Here is a 15414-nt window from a genome sequence, read left to right on the forward strand (position 1 = left end):
CACTCTAACACAGAAAAGGGTGACGTCCTTTTGGCTGTGCCAGCCTGCCCAGGCCCCTCCCAGAATCCTTGGCCCTGCGCAACTTGACGGAATCTGTGATCCTTTTGTTGGGATGGGATTGAATTCCCTAGGGCTCCCTTCCCAGACCTGGCCAGCAACTCCAGTAACCAGAGCTGTGTGAGAAGAAAAGGCCAAGCCACTGGGGTGAGCCGCACCCTGAATAGAGGTGAGGTCTCTGGTGAGTCGCGCCACTGAGGGGCCACCTTCTCCATCCCAAGGGCTTGGGCTAACCTACAGCCCGCCTCACCAAGGACCCAGAACATCAGCCTCACAGCACCTAGCTGTCCTCATCTTCCACCTTTGCCCACAGGGTTCACCACTCCTCCACCCCCCACCCAACAGTGTCCTGGAGTTGGACATCTGCTTCCCGCCCCCACCTTGGGCCTCCAGAGATATGAGATGCTCACAGGGCTCTGGGTGGGGCCTCTAGGCTCCCTGCTTCCCCTTTCCAGCCCTAGATCCTCTCAGATTGCCGGAGATGGGCTCCAGCCAGGGAGGGTGGGGCGGCTCCTGGGACCATCAGGAGTCACAGGCTGCCTAGGCAGTGACAGAGCTGTGGCTGGGAGCAGACCTTCACCCATCTCCGTGCCTCCAGCTGACTCAAATGTGCCATGTCCCAGCACCTGCTCCTTCCATTTGTGATCCTTGGTAACTCAGGGGATAAGAGATGGCTGCAAGGGACCTGGGCCTTAGTATCTGGGAAGCTGGAAAGCAGAACGCCTGGGTTCTGTGTGGGTAGTGGGGTGTCAGAGGAGGAAAGAGAGGAAGACATCAGGAAGAATGAGGGAGTGAGGTGTCAGAAGGGAGAATAGCCTACCAGAGGGGAAAGGGGCCTGGATGCCAGGAGATGGCGTAGCTCTAAAGCTTGGGGGCAGGGAGGCAGGGAGGGCTCATCAAATTATAGGTCTCCAGCCTCTTCCTGCTTCCCTCTTTCCAGCCATCAGCCCCATCCCAGGAGCTCTCCAGGACTCAGGTAAGGCAGTTGGACTGGGGGGTGGGGGTGGGGGGTGTATCACATGGGAGGCAGAAAAGATGGGAGGGGTAGCATGGGTGCTCCAAGGGGATGCTGAAAGAACAGAAAACTGGGGAAAGGGAGAGAGGTAGGGAGGGAGAACAGGAAGATGGGGACTGGGAAGTGTCAGGGACTGGAAGTCACCAGTACCTTCCTCTCTTTACCCTCCAACTCCCAGCTCTCAGTCCTACCCAAGAAGAACCTGAAGATCTAGGTAAGGAGAGTGGGGGTTCCTCAGATCTTAAAGAAGGTTAAGCCTGGCTAGGCAGTGAGGAAGGTGGAAGTCCTGGGGCACGTGGGTGGCTCAGTCGGTTGAGGGTCCCACTTTGGCTCAGGTCATGATCTCTGGTTGGTGACTTAGAGCCCCTGAGTTAGAGCCCCGTGTCAGACTCTGGGCTAACAGCTCAGAGCCTGGAGCCTGCTTCAGATTCTCTCTCTCTCTCTCTCTCTCTCTCTCTCTCTCTGCCTCTGCCCCACTCATGCTCTGTCTCTCTCTCTCTCCTCTCTCCCTCTGTCAAAAATAAATAAACATTAAAAAAAAAAAAAAAGTGCCTAAGTCCTCTTTGTTCTTTGTTCAAAGGTGCAAACTGAAGCCGGGCGGGAGACAGGGCTTTGTCTTGAGTTACCTGGGCCTCGTGCCTAGGGACCAGGCAGGCTATGACCTCCATGGTATCCCATTGCAGACTGCGGCCGCCCTGAGCCCTCTACCCGAATCATGGGGGGCTCAGAAGCGCAGCCAGGCAGCTGGCCGTGGCAGGTGAGCCTACATCAGAGGGGGGGCCACATCTGCGGGGGCTCCCTCATCGCCCCTTCCTGGGTGCTCTCCGCTGCTCACTGCTTCGTGACGTGAGTATTCGCCCACGTCCAAACCCTCTTCAAAAGCCAAGCCAGCCCCGCAGCTTGATCCCATGCACTCACCGCCAACTTGGAACCGAGCTGCGCCAGTCTCCCTGCCCAACCTCGAAGTTCTCTTCGAGGGTATCCTTGTTCTGAATACGGTGGACGCCACCTGCAGACTCGACCCACCGCTCCACCAAATATCCGGGTCTGAATTCCGTCTTTCCAATGTCCCCCAATCAATCATCCCCAAATCGCATCCACTCCTCCCCTTTTTGGGAATCTATCTCAACCTGGATCGCCCTAGCCCCTAATCTGGATCCCACTCTGCCCCTCCTGGGTTGCTACTGATCCCACCTTCTCCCTCCCTCTGAGCGAGATCCCACCCCCACGAGAGTCTGTCCCCACCTTGGGGTCAACCTAACCTCCTCCTGCCTGGGCCTCCGCGCAGGAACGGGACCTTGGAGCCCGCGACCGAGTGGTCGGTACTGCTGGGCGTGCACTCCCAGGACGGGCCTCTGGACAGCGCGCACGCCCGCGCGGTGGCCGCCATCCTCGTGCCGGACAACTACAGCAGCGTGGAACTGGGCGCAGACCTGGCCCTCCTGCGCCTGGCCTCGCCCGCCCGGCTGGGCCCCGCCGTGCGGCCGATCTGCCTGCCGCGCGCCTCGCACCGCTTCGCTCATGGCACGGCCTGCTGGGCCACTGGCTGGGGGGACATCCAGGAAGAGGGTGAGTGAGGTGAAGGGGTCCCGGGAAGCAGGTTACCGGAGAGGTGGAGCCTACTGAGCGGTCCTTGGGGGAAGACCTCGGGGCGAGTCCTAAAAGCTGGGCCCTGGGTGGGTGGGCCCTCAGGGCGGGGGCTCAGGAGGCGGGGCCCATCGAATGAGGCCTTGGGTGGGGTCCTGGAGCGCAGATTTCTGCCACGCCGCAGGTAAATGCTGTGCAATTGTCCATCTATCCTCCTCCCCAAGGGCTCGCAAACTAAGACTACTGACTCATCCACCCCGATTCCCTCCTCACCTTTCCTTCCAGGTTTTTGTTGTTGTTGTTGTTGTTGTTGTTGTTGTTGTTGTTTTGTTTGTTTGTTTGTTTGTTTTCCTTTCCTGGATATGGGATCTGAATAGGGTTCCCATCCTAGCTCGGCTATTTCAGACAAACCACTTCATCCAACCCATTTCCTCCTCTGAAAATTAAGGAAAAATAGTGCCCAGTTCGTGGGGTTGTTGGGTTAAGGATTAAATGAGAAAATCCATGTAAAGTTTATAGCACAATACCTAACAGCAGTTATTAATGTACTTCAGATATTTTTGCCCTAGGTGATGGTGCACTAAAGCACAGCACCTGGCATATCCTAAGCGTTCAGCAATGTCAGCTCTGCCCTCCATTCCCCTGTCCCTCTTCCTCCCATGCTCCCCTCCCCTCCCTTCACTCATCTCTCTACTTTCCCACCTCCTGTCTTCTCCCTACTTGCACTCATTCATTCATTCAGTTCATCTTTCCTTCATTCAACAGGTATTTCTTGAACACCTCCTTGTGGCAGGCACCAGTGAGGAGCCTGGGCCAATCATCCAGGCCCAAAGTTGTACCTTCTGAACTAGGGCAGTTGCAGTGACAATTCCAAGAAGTCACAAATGAGAGGTTTTCAGGACTTGGGAACTGATTGGGGAGAGGAAGCTGAGACAGGGGTCACAGCTGACAGCCCAGCTTCCATGCTTGGCAGCTTGGTACAGGACCACACCTTAGTCTACATGGCACCTTTGTTGAAAAGCGTGCCCTCTCAAGATTGACACAGCCCATGTCAGGGCTCAGATCTTAGTGATTTTAGCCCGCACAGGCCTCGTTTATTGTCTGGATACTGCTCTCACTGCACAACCATCCATGGAGGCTCTCACTAGGTGCTTGATAGGGCCATTCCTGAGATGAGGATATAGGAAGAACAGAGAGGAGCAGGAGGTGACAATGACTAGTTTTGAGTGTAGCAGGCCAGGGTGCCATGGGGTATCTAAGTAGATGTCCAGGAGGCAGCTGAAGGGCATTAAGCCGAGCTGGGGCACAGGGGACTTCCTATCTGCCTCACAGCATTTGCTCTCTGGTTCGACCTGCAGACCCCCTGCCTCTCCCGTGGGCGCTACAAGAAGTGGAGCTCAGGTTGCTGGGAGAGGCCGCCTGCCAGTGTCTCTATAGCCGGCCTGGCCCGTTCAACCTCACTTTCCAGCTATTGCCAGGGATGCTGTGTGCTGGCTACCCGGAGGGCCGCAGAGACACTTGCCAGGTGAGGGGAGGCCCCTGCATCTGCCTCACAGGCCAGGCAGAGCCCTAGCCAATAGGAAGCATGAGGAATAGACAAATATCTCTCTCAATGTCTCTGAGCCTCATCTGCAAAAAGAGGGCAAGATTGCCAACGGATAGGATTGATGAGAAGATTATAAATGGACAGAACGTGGGGCTCAACAAGAGGGCACTGTTACTTATGGCAGCACAGTGCGGAGGTTACCTGCCAAGACTCCAGAGTGAGTCAGCCCGGTTGGAAGCCCAGCACCACCACTTACTAGCTGTGTGACCTTGGCTAAGTTATTTAACTCCATATGTTCAGACTTTCTCATCCGGAAGATGGAGATGATACTTTATAGGTGGCTTCACCCTACTTCATAGGGTGGCTATGATGATTATAGGAATTTGTATATAGAAAAGCACTTAGGACAGTGCCTGGTCTTTAATAAGAGTTCAAATAAGCATTAGCTATTATTATTATCCCCCATCCCAGTCCATAGCACAGCACCTATTGCTTAGTAGGTTCATTTTAAAAAATGAATTAATTCCTCGCAGATGAGAATTTTCCAGATATCTTGCTGAAAACAAAACATAGTATATTTTAACCATTTCCCCCAGGAACTTTCCTCCAATGGCACACATTTTTGAGGGCACTCAAGCGTGAATGGTGGTGATGGGAATTCAAGCTAGATAGTCTTCAGCGTCCCTCCCAATTACGAGGTTCCAAGACCTAGGGACATAGTCCCCTGCCTTCTTAGACAGGATTGCAAACAATTCAAATTCCTCTAAACCAAGCACTGTCCATTAGAACCTCCTACAATGATGAAAATGTTCTATACCTGTGATGTCCAGTATGATAGCCACTAGCCACATTGGCTATTGAACATTTGAGATGTGGCTAGTGTAACTGAAAAATTGAATATTTAATTTAATTTTTTTTTATTTTTAAAAGTTTATTTTGAGAGACGGAGGGGGGGGGGGCAGAGAGAGAGAGGGAGAGAGAGAATCTCAAGCAGGCAGGCTCCACACTGCCAGCACAGAGCCAGATGCAGGGCTCAAACTCACGAACCATGAGATCATGACCTGAGCCAAAACCAAGAGTTGGTCCCTTAACCGACTGAGTCACCCAGGCACCCCTATTTGAGCCACTTATTGAACAAGAATCAGTTGGCTCTGAATGAGACCTGAAGGCCTCTCTAATGTGGCCTTTAATGCATTAGCTTGCTGCCTTTGGCTTTGGCTGCTCATCAGCCTTTCTGCCTTAGAAAGCTTTCTTCTGTTTAGAGTTGCAGGGAATGCAGAGGACAAGTACAGCCAGGGCCAGTTTCCAGAAGGTGGCTCTATGTTTGGCAACAAGAAGAGGTTTGGAATCTTTGTGAGGTGGCCTAGTATAAGCTGGTGGGTCCCTGGGCTGATCCCCTGACACTGAATTATCTACCATCAGGGAGACTCTGGGGGCCCCCTGGTCTGTGAGGAAGGCGGCCAATGGTTCCAGGCAGGAATCACCAGCTTTGGCTTTGGCTGTGGACGGAGGAACCGCCCTGGAGTCTTCACTGCTGTGGCCCCCTATGAGGCATGGATACGGGAACAGGTGATGGGCTCAGAACCTGGGCCTGCCTTTCCCACCCAGTCCTGGGAGCCCCAGCCAGGTCCCTGGGAGCCCACGGATGAGAACTGCACCATTGCCCTGCCAGGTAAGGGAGAAGGACCCCTAGATGTCACCTGGACATGGAAGATTTGAGTTGGGGTGGAAACTGCTGGTGGCCTGGGAGGCCCCCTGACCCAAGTCTCTCACCCCTCAGAGTGCGGGAAGGCACCAAGGCCAGGGACCTGGCCCTGGGAGGCGCAGGTGATGGTGCCAGGATCCAGACCCTGCCATGGGGCGCTGGTGTCTGAAAGCTGGGTCTTGGCACCTGCCAGCTGCTTTCTGGAGTGAGTGAAAACGCAGTCTTAGATTCCCCCCCCCCCCCCCCCCCCATCGGCCTGAGACACTATCGACCTGTCCCCAGCCCTTCCCCTGGGTAGGGTAGAAGTAGGGGGGGAAGGGCACATCGGTCTGGAGTGCGGGGTTTCACAGGCAGGTGTAGGATCCAGCTTGTACTGGGGGCGAGTACGGGGTAGTATAAATTCTATCAAGGATGCCGGGTTCTCTGGAAATCCAGAGTCCAAGCCAGACATGTGTGGGTTTGAGCCGAGTGTGCAGGATGTGGCCCACGTCCCAGTTTCCCCCAACCCGCAGCCCCATCAACCCAGACCTCCTGCCCCGAGACCTAGACAACTGGCGCGTGCTACTGCCCTCGCGTCCGCGCGCAGAGCTGGTGTCACGCTTCGTGCCGCACGAGAATGCCTCATGGGACGACACCTCGGATCTGGCGCTGCTGCAACTGCAAACGCCGGTGAACCTGAGCACCGCCTCGCGGCCAGTGTGCCTACCTCACCCAGAACACTATTTCCTGCCCAGGAGCCGCTGTCGCCTGGCGCGCTGGGGCCGCGGGGGTGAGCAGGGGCCCCACGCAGGGCTGGGCGGAGCCGGGCCGGACTCCTCTGCAGCGCAGGCTCCCTTTCTTTTCTCTTCCAGAACCTGAGCCCGGACCCAGCACACTGCTTGAGGCAGAGCTGTTGGGCGGCTGGTGGTGTCACTGCCTGTATGGCCGCCAGGGGGAGTCAGTGCCGCCGCCAGGAGACCCTCCACACGCGCTCTGCCCCGCCTACCAGGAAGAGGAGGAGGCGGGCCGCTGCTGGGTGAGCTACGGGGGCGGGGCCCGCGGGTCTTTATGCGAGTGGTTGCCAGGGCAGGGTCTGAGAGGAACTAGGAATGAGGCGGAGCACTCTGCGGGCAGGGACGGGATTAAGGCGGGGCCTCTCGCTGGGGGCGGAGCCTAGCCCTGGAGGACTTTGGGGAGGGGCCTGAGACGGGCCCTGGGCGATGTCTGACCTTCTTGCTACCCCTAGATTTAAAGAGAATCTTAAAGTGAGGGCTGACTTCTTACACAGATTACTATTGGAGCCTGGCTTGGAGGAGGTGGGACTTGTTTTGTCTGAGTACGAGAGAGAGAGAGAGAGAGAGAGAGAGAGGAGTACAGGAAAGCCCCAGGACCTTTGATAGCCTCTCATCAACTTGCACATGCTCTTGCTGCAGAACTACTCTCATTGGAGCCTTCTGTGCCAGGAAGAGGGGACCTGGTTCCTGGCTGGAATCAGCGACTTCTCCAGTGGCTGCCTACGTCCCAGAGCCTTCTACCCCCTGCAGACCCATGGCCCGTGGATCAGCCATGTGACTCGGGGAGCCTACCTGGAAGACCAGCTGACTTGGGACTGGGGCCCTGAGGGGGAGGAGACTGAGACACAGGCTTGTCCCCCTCACACAGAACATGGTGGTGAGGGCTTAGGGCTTAGAGGGCTTTGGGGCTCCTGCGTGTGCTAAGATCCATGGCAGACCCTTCAGGGGTCAGCTGTGGAGCCCTCACTTAGGTGGTCACCTCCTCTCCCCTAGCCTGTGGCCTGCGGCCAGAGCCAGCTGTGATGGGTATCCTGTGGCCCTGGCTGGCAGAAGTGCATGTGGCTGGAAATCAAGTCTGCACTGGGATCCTAGTGGCCCCAGGCTGGGTCGTGGCAGCCACTCACTGTGTCCTCAGGTGGGTCTCACCCATCTCTTGGGCAAGAGGGAAGAAATGGAAAGATGGGCAAAAGGACTTTTAAAATAGTGGGATATAATCCCTTTAGGGCTCTTACAGTACAGGGAACCACTACAAGTGTTTTGAGATAGAAGAGAAATTTGGAAAGAGAAATAATGAAGGAGCTAGTGGAATGACCTTGGAGTTCATTCTGCCCTGTCCTCTGGATTGGGCAGGACTTTACAGCAATTCGGGGAGCAGGAGGTCACATTGGGCTTTGTTCCAACAGGCCGGGCTTTACAACAGTGCCTTATATTGAAGTGTACCTGGGCCGGGCAGGGGCTAGCCCCCTCCCACAGGGCCACCAGGTATCCCGGTTGGTCATCAGCATCCGTCTGCCCCGACACCTGGGACTTAGGCCCCCCCTTGCCCTCCTGGAGCTGAGCTCCCGGGTGGAACCTTCGCCATCAGCCTTGCCCATCTGCCTTCACCCAGGGGGTATCCCCCTGGGGGCCAGCTGTTGGGTGCTGGGCTGGAAGGACCCCCGAGACCGAGGTGAGAGAGCCCAGGGTCCTGGGTGTGAGAGGTGACTGAAGGCCAGAATCCCTGTGACAACCCTCTCTCCTCTCTCTAGTTCCTGTGGCTGCAGCTGTCTCCATCTTGATGCCACGACTCTGTCACTGTCTCTATCAAGGCATTCTGCCTCCTGGGACTCTCTGTGTTCTGTATTCAGAGGGTCAAGAGGATAGGTGTGAGGTAAAGGGGCCTGGGCGTCCTGGTCCAGGGAGGGGAGAGGCAGTGCTGGGCAGCTGGACCCTAGAGAGAGAGCAGGGTTGGAATTCTTGAGTGCTGGGCCCCAAATGGGAAGAAGTGTGCTTCCTAGCTGGACCTCGGAGAGAGACCAGGGGCCTGGATGCCTAAGGATGTAGAGAAGTAGTGCTTTGTGGTTGGACTCTAAGGAGAAGGTGCGGTGAATCAGAAGGAAGGGTAAGAGACCCTTTTGGGCTTGGCCCTGACACTGCAGGTGACCTCAGCACCTCCGCTCCTGTGCCAGACCGAGGGAGGCTCCTGGGTCCTCATGGGCATGGCTGTTCGAGGGAGCCGGGAGCTATTTGCTGCCATTGGCCCTGAAGAAGCCTGGATCTCCCAGACAGTAGGGGAGGCCCATTTCCTGCCTCCCAATGGCTACCCCCACTGGCCCCCTGAAGGCAGCGACCTCTGCCCCCCCGACCTGGCGAGGGCCTCAGGCTCCCCTCAGGCTGCTCTGCTCCTGCTGCTTCTATTGCTCCCCCTGATCCAGGGCTGAGGGGGCCTGGGTCCCTTGGCTGCCTCTCCTTCTCCTCCTCCACCCCCTCCAGCCCTCCACTTCCCGCCCTGTAGGGCTGGAATGTGGCCTAACCGGCTTTGTTCCCTAGCCGGAACCTCCAGAGGGCCCCACCCACCCGGACTGCAGCGGCTTCGGATTATTGGGCCTCTGTGCCTGGCTATTTTGGGCACGGGAATCCTTGGGGGCAGTGGGAAGCGGCCAATAAAGGTGTAAACACAGACACGTGGCCTTGTGGCATTGCTGGGGGAAGGCTGAGGGGCTGGGGGAAGCCCAAGGGATAGGGTCCATCCCTTCTGGGTCTCTGTGAGTCAGGCCTTGGGCTCCCAGGAAATGTGTCCCTGATAACGTGGCAGCTGTCCTTCATTCCTGCCCCAGGGCGGGGGAGGTTGGGTGGCAGCTGGGTGTGTGTCACCTCCCCAGTGGAATCAGCATCCCTAGCACCTGATAGACACTTCAGCCCTAGCTCAGACCCTACTTCCCTTCTCTCTCTGCCCCCTGCCATCCTCCACCCCTCCCAGACTGAGGGTGAGCGTTAGAGGAAGAGTCCAGGAGTCTGGGAGTGCAGAGGGTCTGTCTGCCTTATCCTATATCTACAGACAGCTACCCCTCCTAAACACACCCTGATGAATGCCCCAGAGTGTACACCTCCAGTGCCCCCAGTACACACACATGACACTTAGGTGGGACCCTTCAAGGGTCCACTTTCATATCCTGCCCAGTGCCTCCAGAGTTTGGGCACCAGCATGTGTCCTTGTATGTACATCCCACTACCTCACCCACCGTTTACTAGTGCACCTCCTTGCATGAATTCAACCACATTCCCTGCTAACTACTAAGTCATGGGGTCTGGGGTCTGATAGATAAGTCCATGAAGTGCTCCCAGTGTAGTGGGGAACACCCCTGGCTGGGCATCAGGAATAGGTCATGGAAAAGGTTGATGTTTGAGTACAGAAAAAGGGCAAATGGAGACCTGGGGAAGGGGAAGTGCTAGGGTGGAAGCCGGCTGATAAGGGTGGCAGAGGGGTCACCTCAGGGGCTGGAGTCACCATCTATAGGTAGAGTGGGCAGAGGATGGGGGAGGGGAAGCAGGGAGTTCCTGGGAGATTGTGGAGAGGGGCAGAGGTTCTTAAAGGGACAGGCTTATCATTAGCTGCCAGATCCCAGAGAGAATATTCCCCTGAATCTCTACAAGGACATACATCCTCACCTGTGTCCCATACCCAGTCAGTCACCCATATGCCATTCCCCATAAACATTTAATACACCCATCCTCTCCCCAAACCCACCACAGCGTCCAATGTTGCTCCCTCTTCCCTGGCTTAGACTCCCTCCGAGTTAGCCAGTTAGCTTCTAGCCCCTCACCCACTCCAGGAATTCCTTGCCCTCCAGGAGGGGCCCCAAAGTTTTGGCTGGGAGGTCCCCAGTCTTATGGAAATTAGGTGGGGAAGTGGGGTCTGTTTTTCTGAGGCTTGAAGCCAACACACATGCCCAGTTGTCCACAGACTTATACACTGATTTAGGATAAACCTGACCCCAACCTGGTCACATGGGCTTTCTTCTCCTGGACCTGTGCCACCTGCACCCTCCACCTGAGACTTTCCCTGGACCACTCTCCTCCCATATTTGCCTTAACACTCTTTCATAGCTCCTCTGGCCTCAGTTGTAACAGCACCTTCTTGAGGAACCCTTCTTTATGCCAGCCTACGTCAGGCTTCTGTGAACAGGCCCCCAGAGCACCCGTTCTTCTTTATCAGAGGGCCTAGCTTGAAATTATTCTATAATTGCTATGTGATTATTTGATTCAAAGCTGTTACCTCTAACTTCACTGTGAGCTCAGCGAAGGCAGAGATGGTGTCTGTTTTGTCTCCTGTGCCTGGAACATAGTAGGCACTCAGGAAATATTTATGAGATGATTGGCACTGCCAGTCGCACTCACCACACCTCACCACACACAGAGGAGGCCGCAGGCTGTATAGAAGGGCCTGAAACGGCAGGTCCAGGGCAGACCCAGGTGTCCTGAGCTCAGATACCAGGCTGAAGGAGGGAAGAAAGGAGGAGCACAGTGGCCCCAGGACAACAAAGGCTGGGCCAGGCCCTGGGGGACATAACTGGTCTGGGAGACCTGAAAGACCTGGGGCAAACGGCAGTTGGGTCACACTCTAAGGAGTGCAGCTGTCAGGGGTTTCCAGTCCCTCCTCGCGCGCGCGCGCGCGCGCGCGCGCGCACACACACACACACACACACACACACACACACAGGGCCTAGGGGTCTGGGAGGATTTAGGACTGTGTTGGCAACAAAAGCTGTCGGAGCTAAGTGAGGAGGGCGGGGCTAGGGGAGGGGCAGGCAGGTAGGTGCCTTTCTCCACGGATCCACCACTCTGGAAGGTCTCCACGTAGCCAGACCGAGCGGGAGACGTGTCCTCACTGGCAGCTGCGGAAACCCCAACGTCTGCCTTTGTGCCTTATTCTTGCCTTGGACATCTCTTCCCCCTTCCCAGCGCGGATTCTAGGATCCCTTCCCACTGGGCCCGACACCTGGATCTTGCCTTCGAAACCAACCCCAGGTCCCTTCCCTTGGGTGCCTGGTGTCTCCCCAGGGGCCCTGGTTCTGGGCCATGGCCCACAGGGCGGGCCTGGGACTTAGACAGCTGGAGGCTGTGGCCATTCTGCTTTTACTTGGATTATTCCGGTCCGGTCTTGGTGAGTATGTGTGGGTCAGAGAGTGTGGGGCTCAGGGAAGGGGTGGTGCACGTAAACTGAGGCTATAATCTTTTTCTGGGCACATCCCTTATCCTGGGCTCAAGAATCCCCCAGCTTCAGCCTCCCTAGATCTTGGCCTCTGTCTCTCCCTTCAGCTTCGGCCTCCGGGGAGTCAAGGGGGTGGGGAGGACCGTCCTCTGGAGAAGTGGTAGGTGCTAAGGGGCCTGGGAACTCTGGTCTTTCCTGTTTACCCTTTCCTCTTGCTCTCTCCCTCCAGGAGCTGATGGGGAGGAAGGTGAGCCTTGCATGGGGGAGGGGAAAAGGAAGGGAACCGGGATTCAGATTCCAATGGAGTGTTTCATGAGTGCCTGACCCTCTCTATAGGGCCATCTCACCCACTCTTATTACCTTATGTAAATCCCCCCATTAGTACTGAAAGATGGGGATTAGAGCCCTAATTCTTCGGAGAAAGAAACTGAGGTAGAGAGTGAAGTGACTTAGCCAAGAGCACACAGCCAATAAGAGGTGTCGCTGAGATTTTACACCCAGATCTGATTCCAAAGGTGGGTCCTTTGAGGAAAATGAACCAGAGGTTTCCTTTCTTCTAAGGCTCACCACTTGACTCGGAGTCTGGTTTTCAATTCCCACTTCACCAGATACTACTGGCTATGTATCGTTGGCCAGTCCCCTCACCTCAAAAATGGAAGTTGGTTATGTTTGTCTCCTGGGGCCCAGTGAGGAGTCATGGAGATAGAAGTGAAAGCCCTCTCCCAGCCTGGCATTGCTTGAACAGTCACTAAATAGTAGCTATTGTAGTTATTATGAGGAGAGAAGGAGGAGCTTGGCTGGGCAGTTTTCCCTGCTCCGGGGAAGGTGACTTTGTGAAAGGCTGTTGGGTCCTGCTCCAAACGGCAGCCTCAGTGGGGGTGAGGCAGTCCTGGAAACCAGATGTTCAGTGTGGGAGCCCTGTTGTTTGTTCAACACACATCCACCACTCTGTGTGTCCAGCCCTGTGCTCAGCACTGGGGACAAGGAGATCTGCTCCAGTCCCTGTCACTAGGGAATGCCCAGATTGCTGCAGTTGAAACAGTCATAGACCATCATGACTGTGTGATGGGGCAGTGCTGGGGAAAGTATGGGCCCTGGGAGCTTCCAGCATTGTCTAACTCAGCCAGCAGGCTCAGGGCAGGTTAAGGAGTGCCTGACGTTTGAATGGTCTCCGTAGGCAAATAGGTCTGCATAGCAGAGTGGGGATGAAGAAAGGTATTCTAGGCAGAGGGACCTGGATAAGCAAAGGTCTAGAGGCAAACAAGTGTGTGGCCCAGTGTAAATGTCCAGAGGGATGGCTGGAGTAAATGGTAGTGCCATGGAAGGTAGAGAATGTATCTTAAGGGCAATGTGGAGCCTGGGGAGGATTTAAGCTGAGGTATGACCTGATCAGATTTGTGGTTTATACAGATCTCCTGACTTGTAAGGAGTGGACTGAATGGAAGGTAGGAGGATCTGAGACAAAGGAAGGCACATGAAACTTGGGTTAGGTAATGAGGGTGGTAAGGGGGCAGAACTAACCATGCCCAGTGAGCAGTGGGGCAAGGACAAAGGGGTGGCTGGCTCCTGCGAACTCACTTCCCAAGCTCCAAACCGGATTGTCTGGGCTATATGGGGAACGGCAGGGCTGAGGACCTGGTATGGGGGCCCCAGAAGGACCTGACCCCCTCCCCTTCCTCCCTGGGCAGCCTTCTGCGGCGTGGCCTCCCAAGCACGCATCACAGGTGGTAGCAGTGCAGCCGCTGGCCAGTGGCCCTGGCAGGTCAGCATCACCTACGATGGCACCCACGCGTGTGGTGGTTCTCTCGTGTCTGAGCAGTGGGTGCTCTCAGCTGCTCACTGCTTCCCAAGGTACCAGCTGGGTGGTGGGCATGGCGGGGAAGTCAAAGGTGGATCAGTCTAGGCCAGAGGTTGGGATTCTTGGGTTGGCTCGAGGGGTATCAATAAAGTCTGAAAGGATCAGTCAGCAGTGAAGGTCAGAGGTGACAGGTCACAGGGTAAAACTAGCATGCAGTCTGGGATCAGAATCTGGGGTTGGATATAACAAGCCCACAGGGATCAGGGAACTAGGAGAGGTCTCCTGGGTCTCAGCCTTGGCCCCTCTGCCTGCAGGGAGCACGTCAAGGAAGACTATGAGGTAAAGCTTGGGGCCCACCAGCTGGACTCCTACACGCCTGAGGCCGAGGTCCGCACCGTGGCACAGGTCATTTCCCACTCCAGCTACCACCAGGAGGGCTCCCAGGGTGACATTGCACTCCTCCGTCTCAGTAGCCCTGTCACCTTCTCCCGCTACATCCGGCCCATCTGCCTCCCTGCAGCCAACGCCTCCTTCCCCAATGGCCTCCAATGTACTGTCACCGGATGGGGCCACGTTGCGCCCTCAGGTGAGGTGGGCGCTGATGCCTAGAGGCATGGAGGGGTGCCTGACTTAGGGTAGGAGGCCCCAGGTAAGCATCTTTTGCTCCTACAGTGAGCCTCCTGGCCCCCCGGCAGCTTCAGCAACTTGAGGTGCCACTGATCAGCCGAGAGACATGTAACTGTCTGTACAACATTGACGCCAAACCTGAGGAGCCCCACTTTATCCAGCAGGACATGCTGTGTGCTGGCTATGTGAAGGGGGGCAAGGATGCCTGCCAGGTAAATGCAGGGGTTCCAGTGAGACGAGCGCATCTTGGGAGATGAGGGCCGGATGGGGCTGGCGTGGATGACTGGAGGCCTGGGGCCTAGTCTTGACAGTTACTGTATGACTTTTTTCTTCAGGGTGACTCTGGGGGCCCACTCTCCTGCCTTGTGGGGGGCCTCTGGTACCTGGCAGGCATTGTGAGCTGGGGCGATGCCTGTGGGGCCCCCAACAGGCCTGGCGTGTACACTCTGACCTCCAGCTATGCCTCCTGGATTCACTATCATGTGACAGAGCTCCAGCCTCGTGTGGTGCCCCAAATCCAGGAGTCTCAGCCCGATGGCCATCTTTGTGTCAACCACCAGGCCTTCAACTCTGCCCCAGCCCAGGCCGTATTGGGGCTCATCCTTCTGCTGCCACTAGGCCTGACCCTGGGCCTCCTCTGCTGAGCTAGTCATCCTGAGAGCTGACCCCGCTTCCAGGACTTCCACACTGCCCCCAAGGACAGATGCCTGGCCCAGGAATGGACCTGGCCCTTCCCTGACATCTTTTGGGTCTTGGGACTGGCTTAAGCCACTCCTTCCTCCCAGAACCCTGTGGGAGTCCAGGGCACTATCCTGACCTTTGAGCCCACTCTTCTGGGTTTGTTCTTTGCAACTACGGTCCACAGTCAGGTGTTTTACTACCTGTGGTATTGGCTAGGACCTCTAGCCACCCCTACCTACTGTTCACAACCCTACTCACTGGGCTCCTATGGAGCCCCCAAGGACCCTTAGCTATGAAAATGAGCCAAGGCTCCCCACCCTGTTTCTAGAAAACTGGGTACCTGCCCAGCTAACTGCTGCTAAAGAACTGGCTCTAGCACCCTACCAGTTCTGCCTGATGAGCCCCATCACTTCACCTTCTTCCTGTATTCTGAG

General features: G+C 56.2%; 2 protein-coding genes across 4 annotated transcripts; both read left to right on the forward strand.

Annotated features, from left to right (window-relative positions):
- The first annotated feature begins 671 nt into the window (after positions 1 to 671).
- PRSS36 (serine protease 36) lies at positions 672 to 9774 on the forward strand. 3 transcript variants are annotated; one of them, XM_078439740.2, is made up of 15 exons: positions 672 to 708; positions 998 to 1033; positions 1251 to 1286; positions 1756 to 1918; positions 2361 to 2641; positions 4018 to 4184; positions 5628 to 5877; positions 5986 to 6115; positions 6423 to 6679; positions 6762 to 6925; positions 7323 to 7560; positions 7677 to 7818; positions 8087 to 8352; positions 8432 to 8553; positions 8822 to 9774. In XM_078439740.2, exons 1-15 carry the CDS (start codon positions 672 to 674, stop codon positions 9101 to 9103), a joined length of 2571 nt encoding a protein of 856 aa, XP_078295866.2. In that variant the 3' UTR covers positions 9104 to 9774. The 3 variants fall into 3 exon arrangements, with proteins under 3 accessions (XP_078295866.2, XP_078295867.2, XP_078295868.1); XM_078439741.2 differs by having other exon boundaries at positions 6762 to 6910; XM_078439742.1 differs by lacking the exon at positions 8432 to 8553 and having other exon boundaries at positions 8087 to 8165.
- A 1610-nt stretch (positions 9775 to 11384) lies between these two features.
- PRSS8 (serine protease 8) lies at positions 11385 to 14943 on the forward strand. Its single transcript, XM_060649050.3, has 5 exons — positions 11385 to 11826; positions 13563 to 13725; positions 13987 to 14258; positions 14345 to 14511; positions 14635 to 14943. Exons 1-5 carry the CDS (start codon positions 11742 to 11744, stop codon positions 14941 to 14943), a joined length of 996 nt encoding a protein of 331 aa, XP_060505033.1. The 5' UTR covers positions 11385 to 11741.
- Positions 14944 to 15414: the final 471 nt, after the last annotated feature.

The sequence above is a fragment of the Panthera onca genome, chromosome E3 (genome assembly GCF_046562875.1).
Source record: "Panthera onca isolate mPanOnc1 chromosome E3, mPanOnc1 haplotype 2, whole genome shotgun sequence".
Lineage (NCBI taxonomy): Eukaryota > Metazoa > Chordata > Mammalia > Carnivora > Felidae > Panthera > Panthera onca.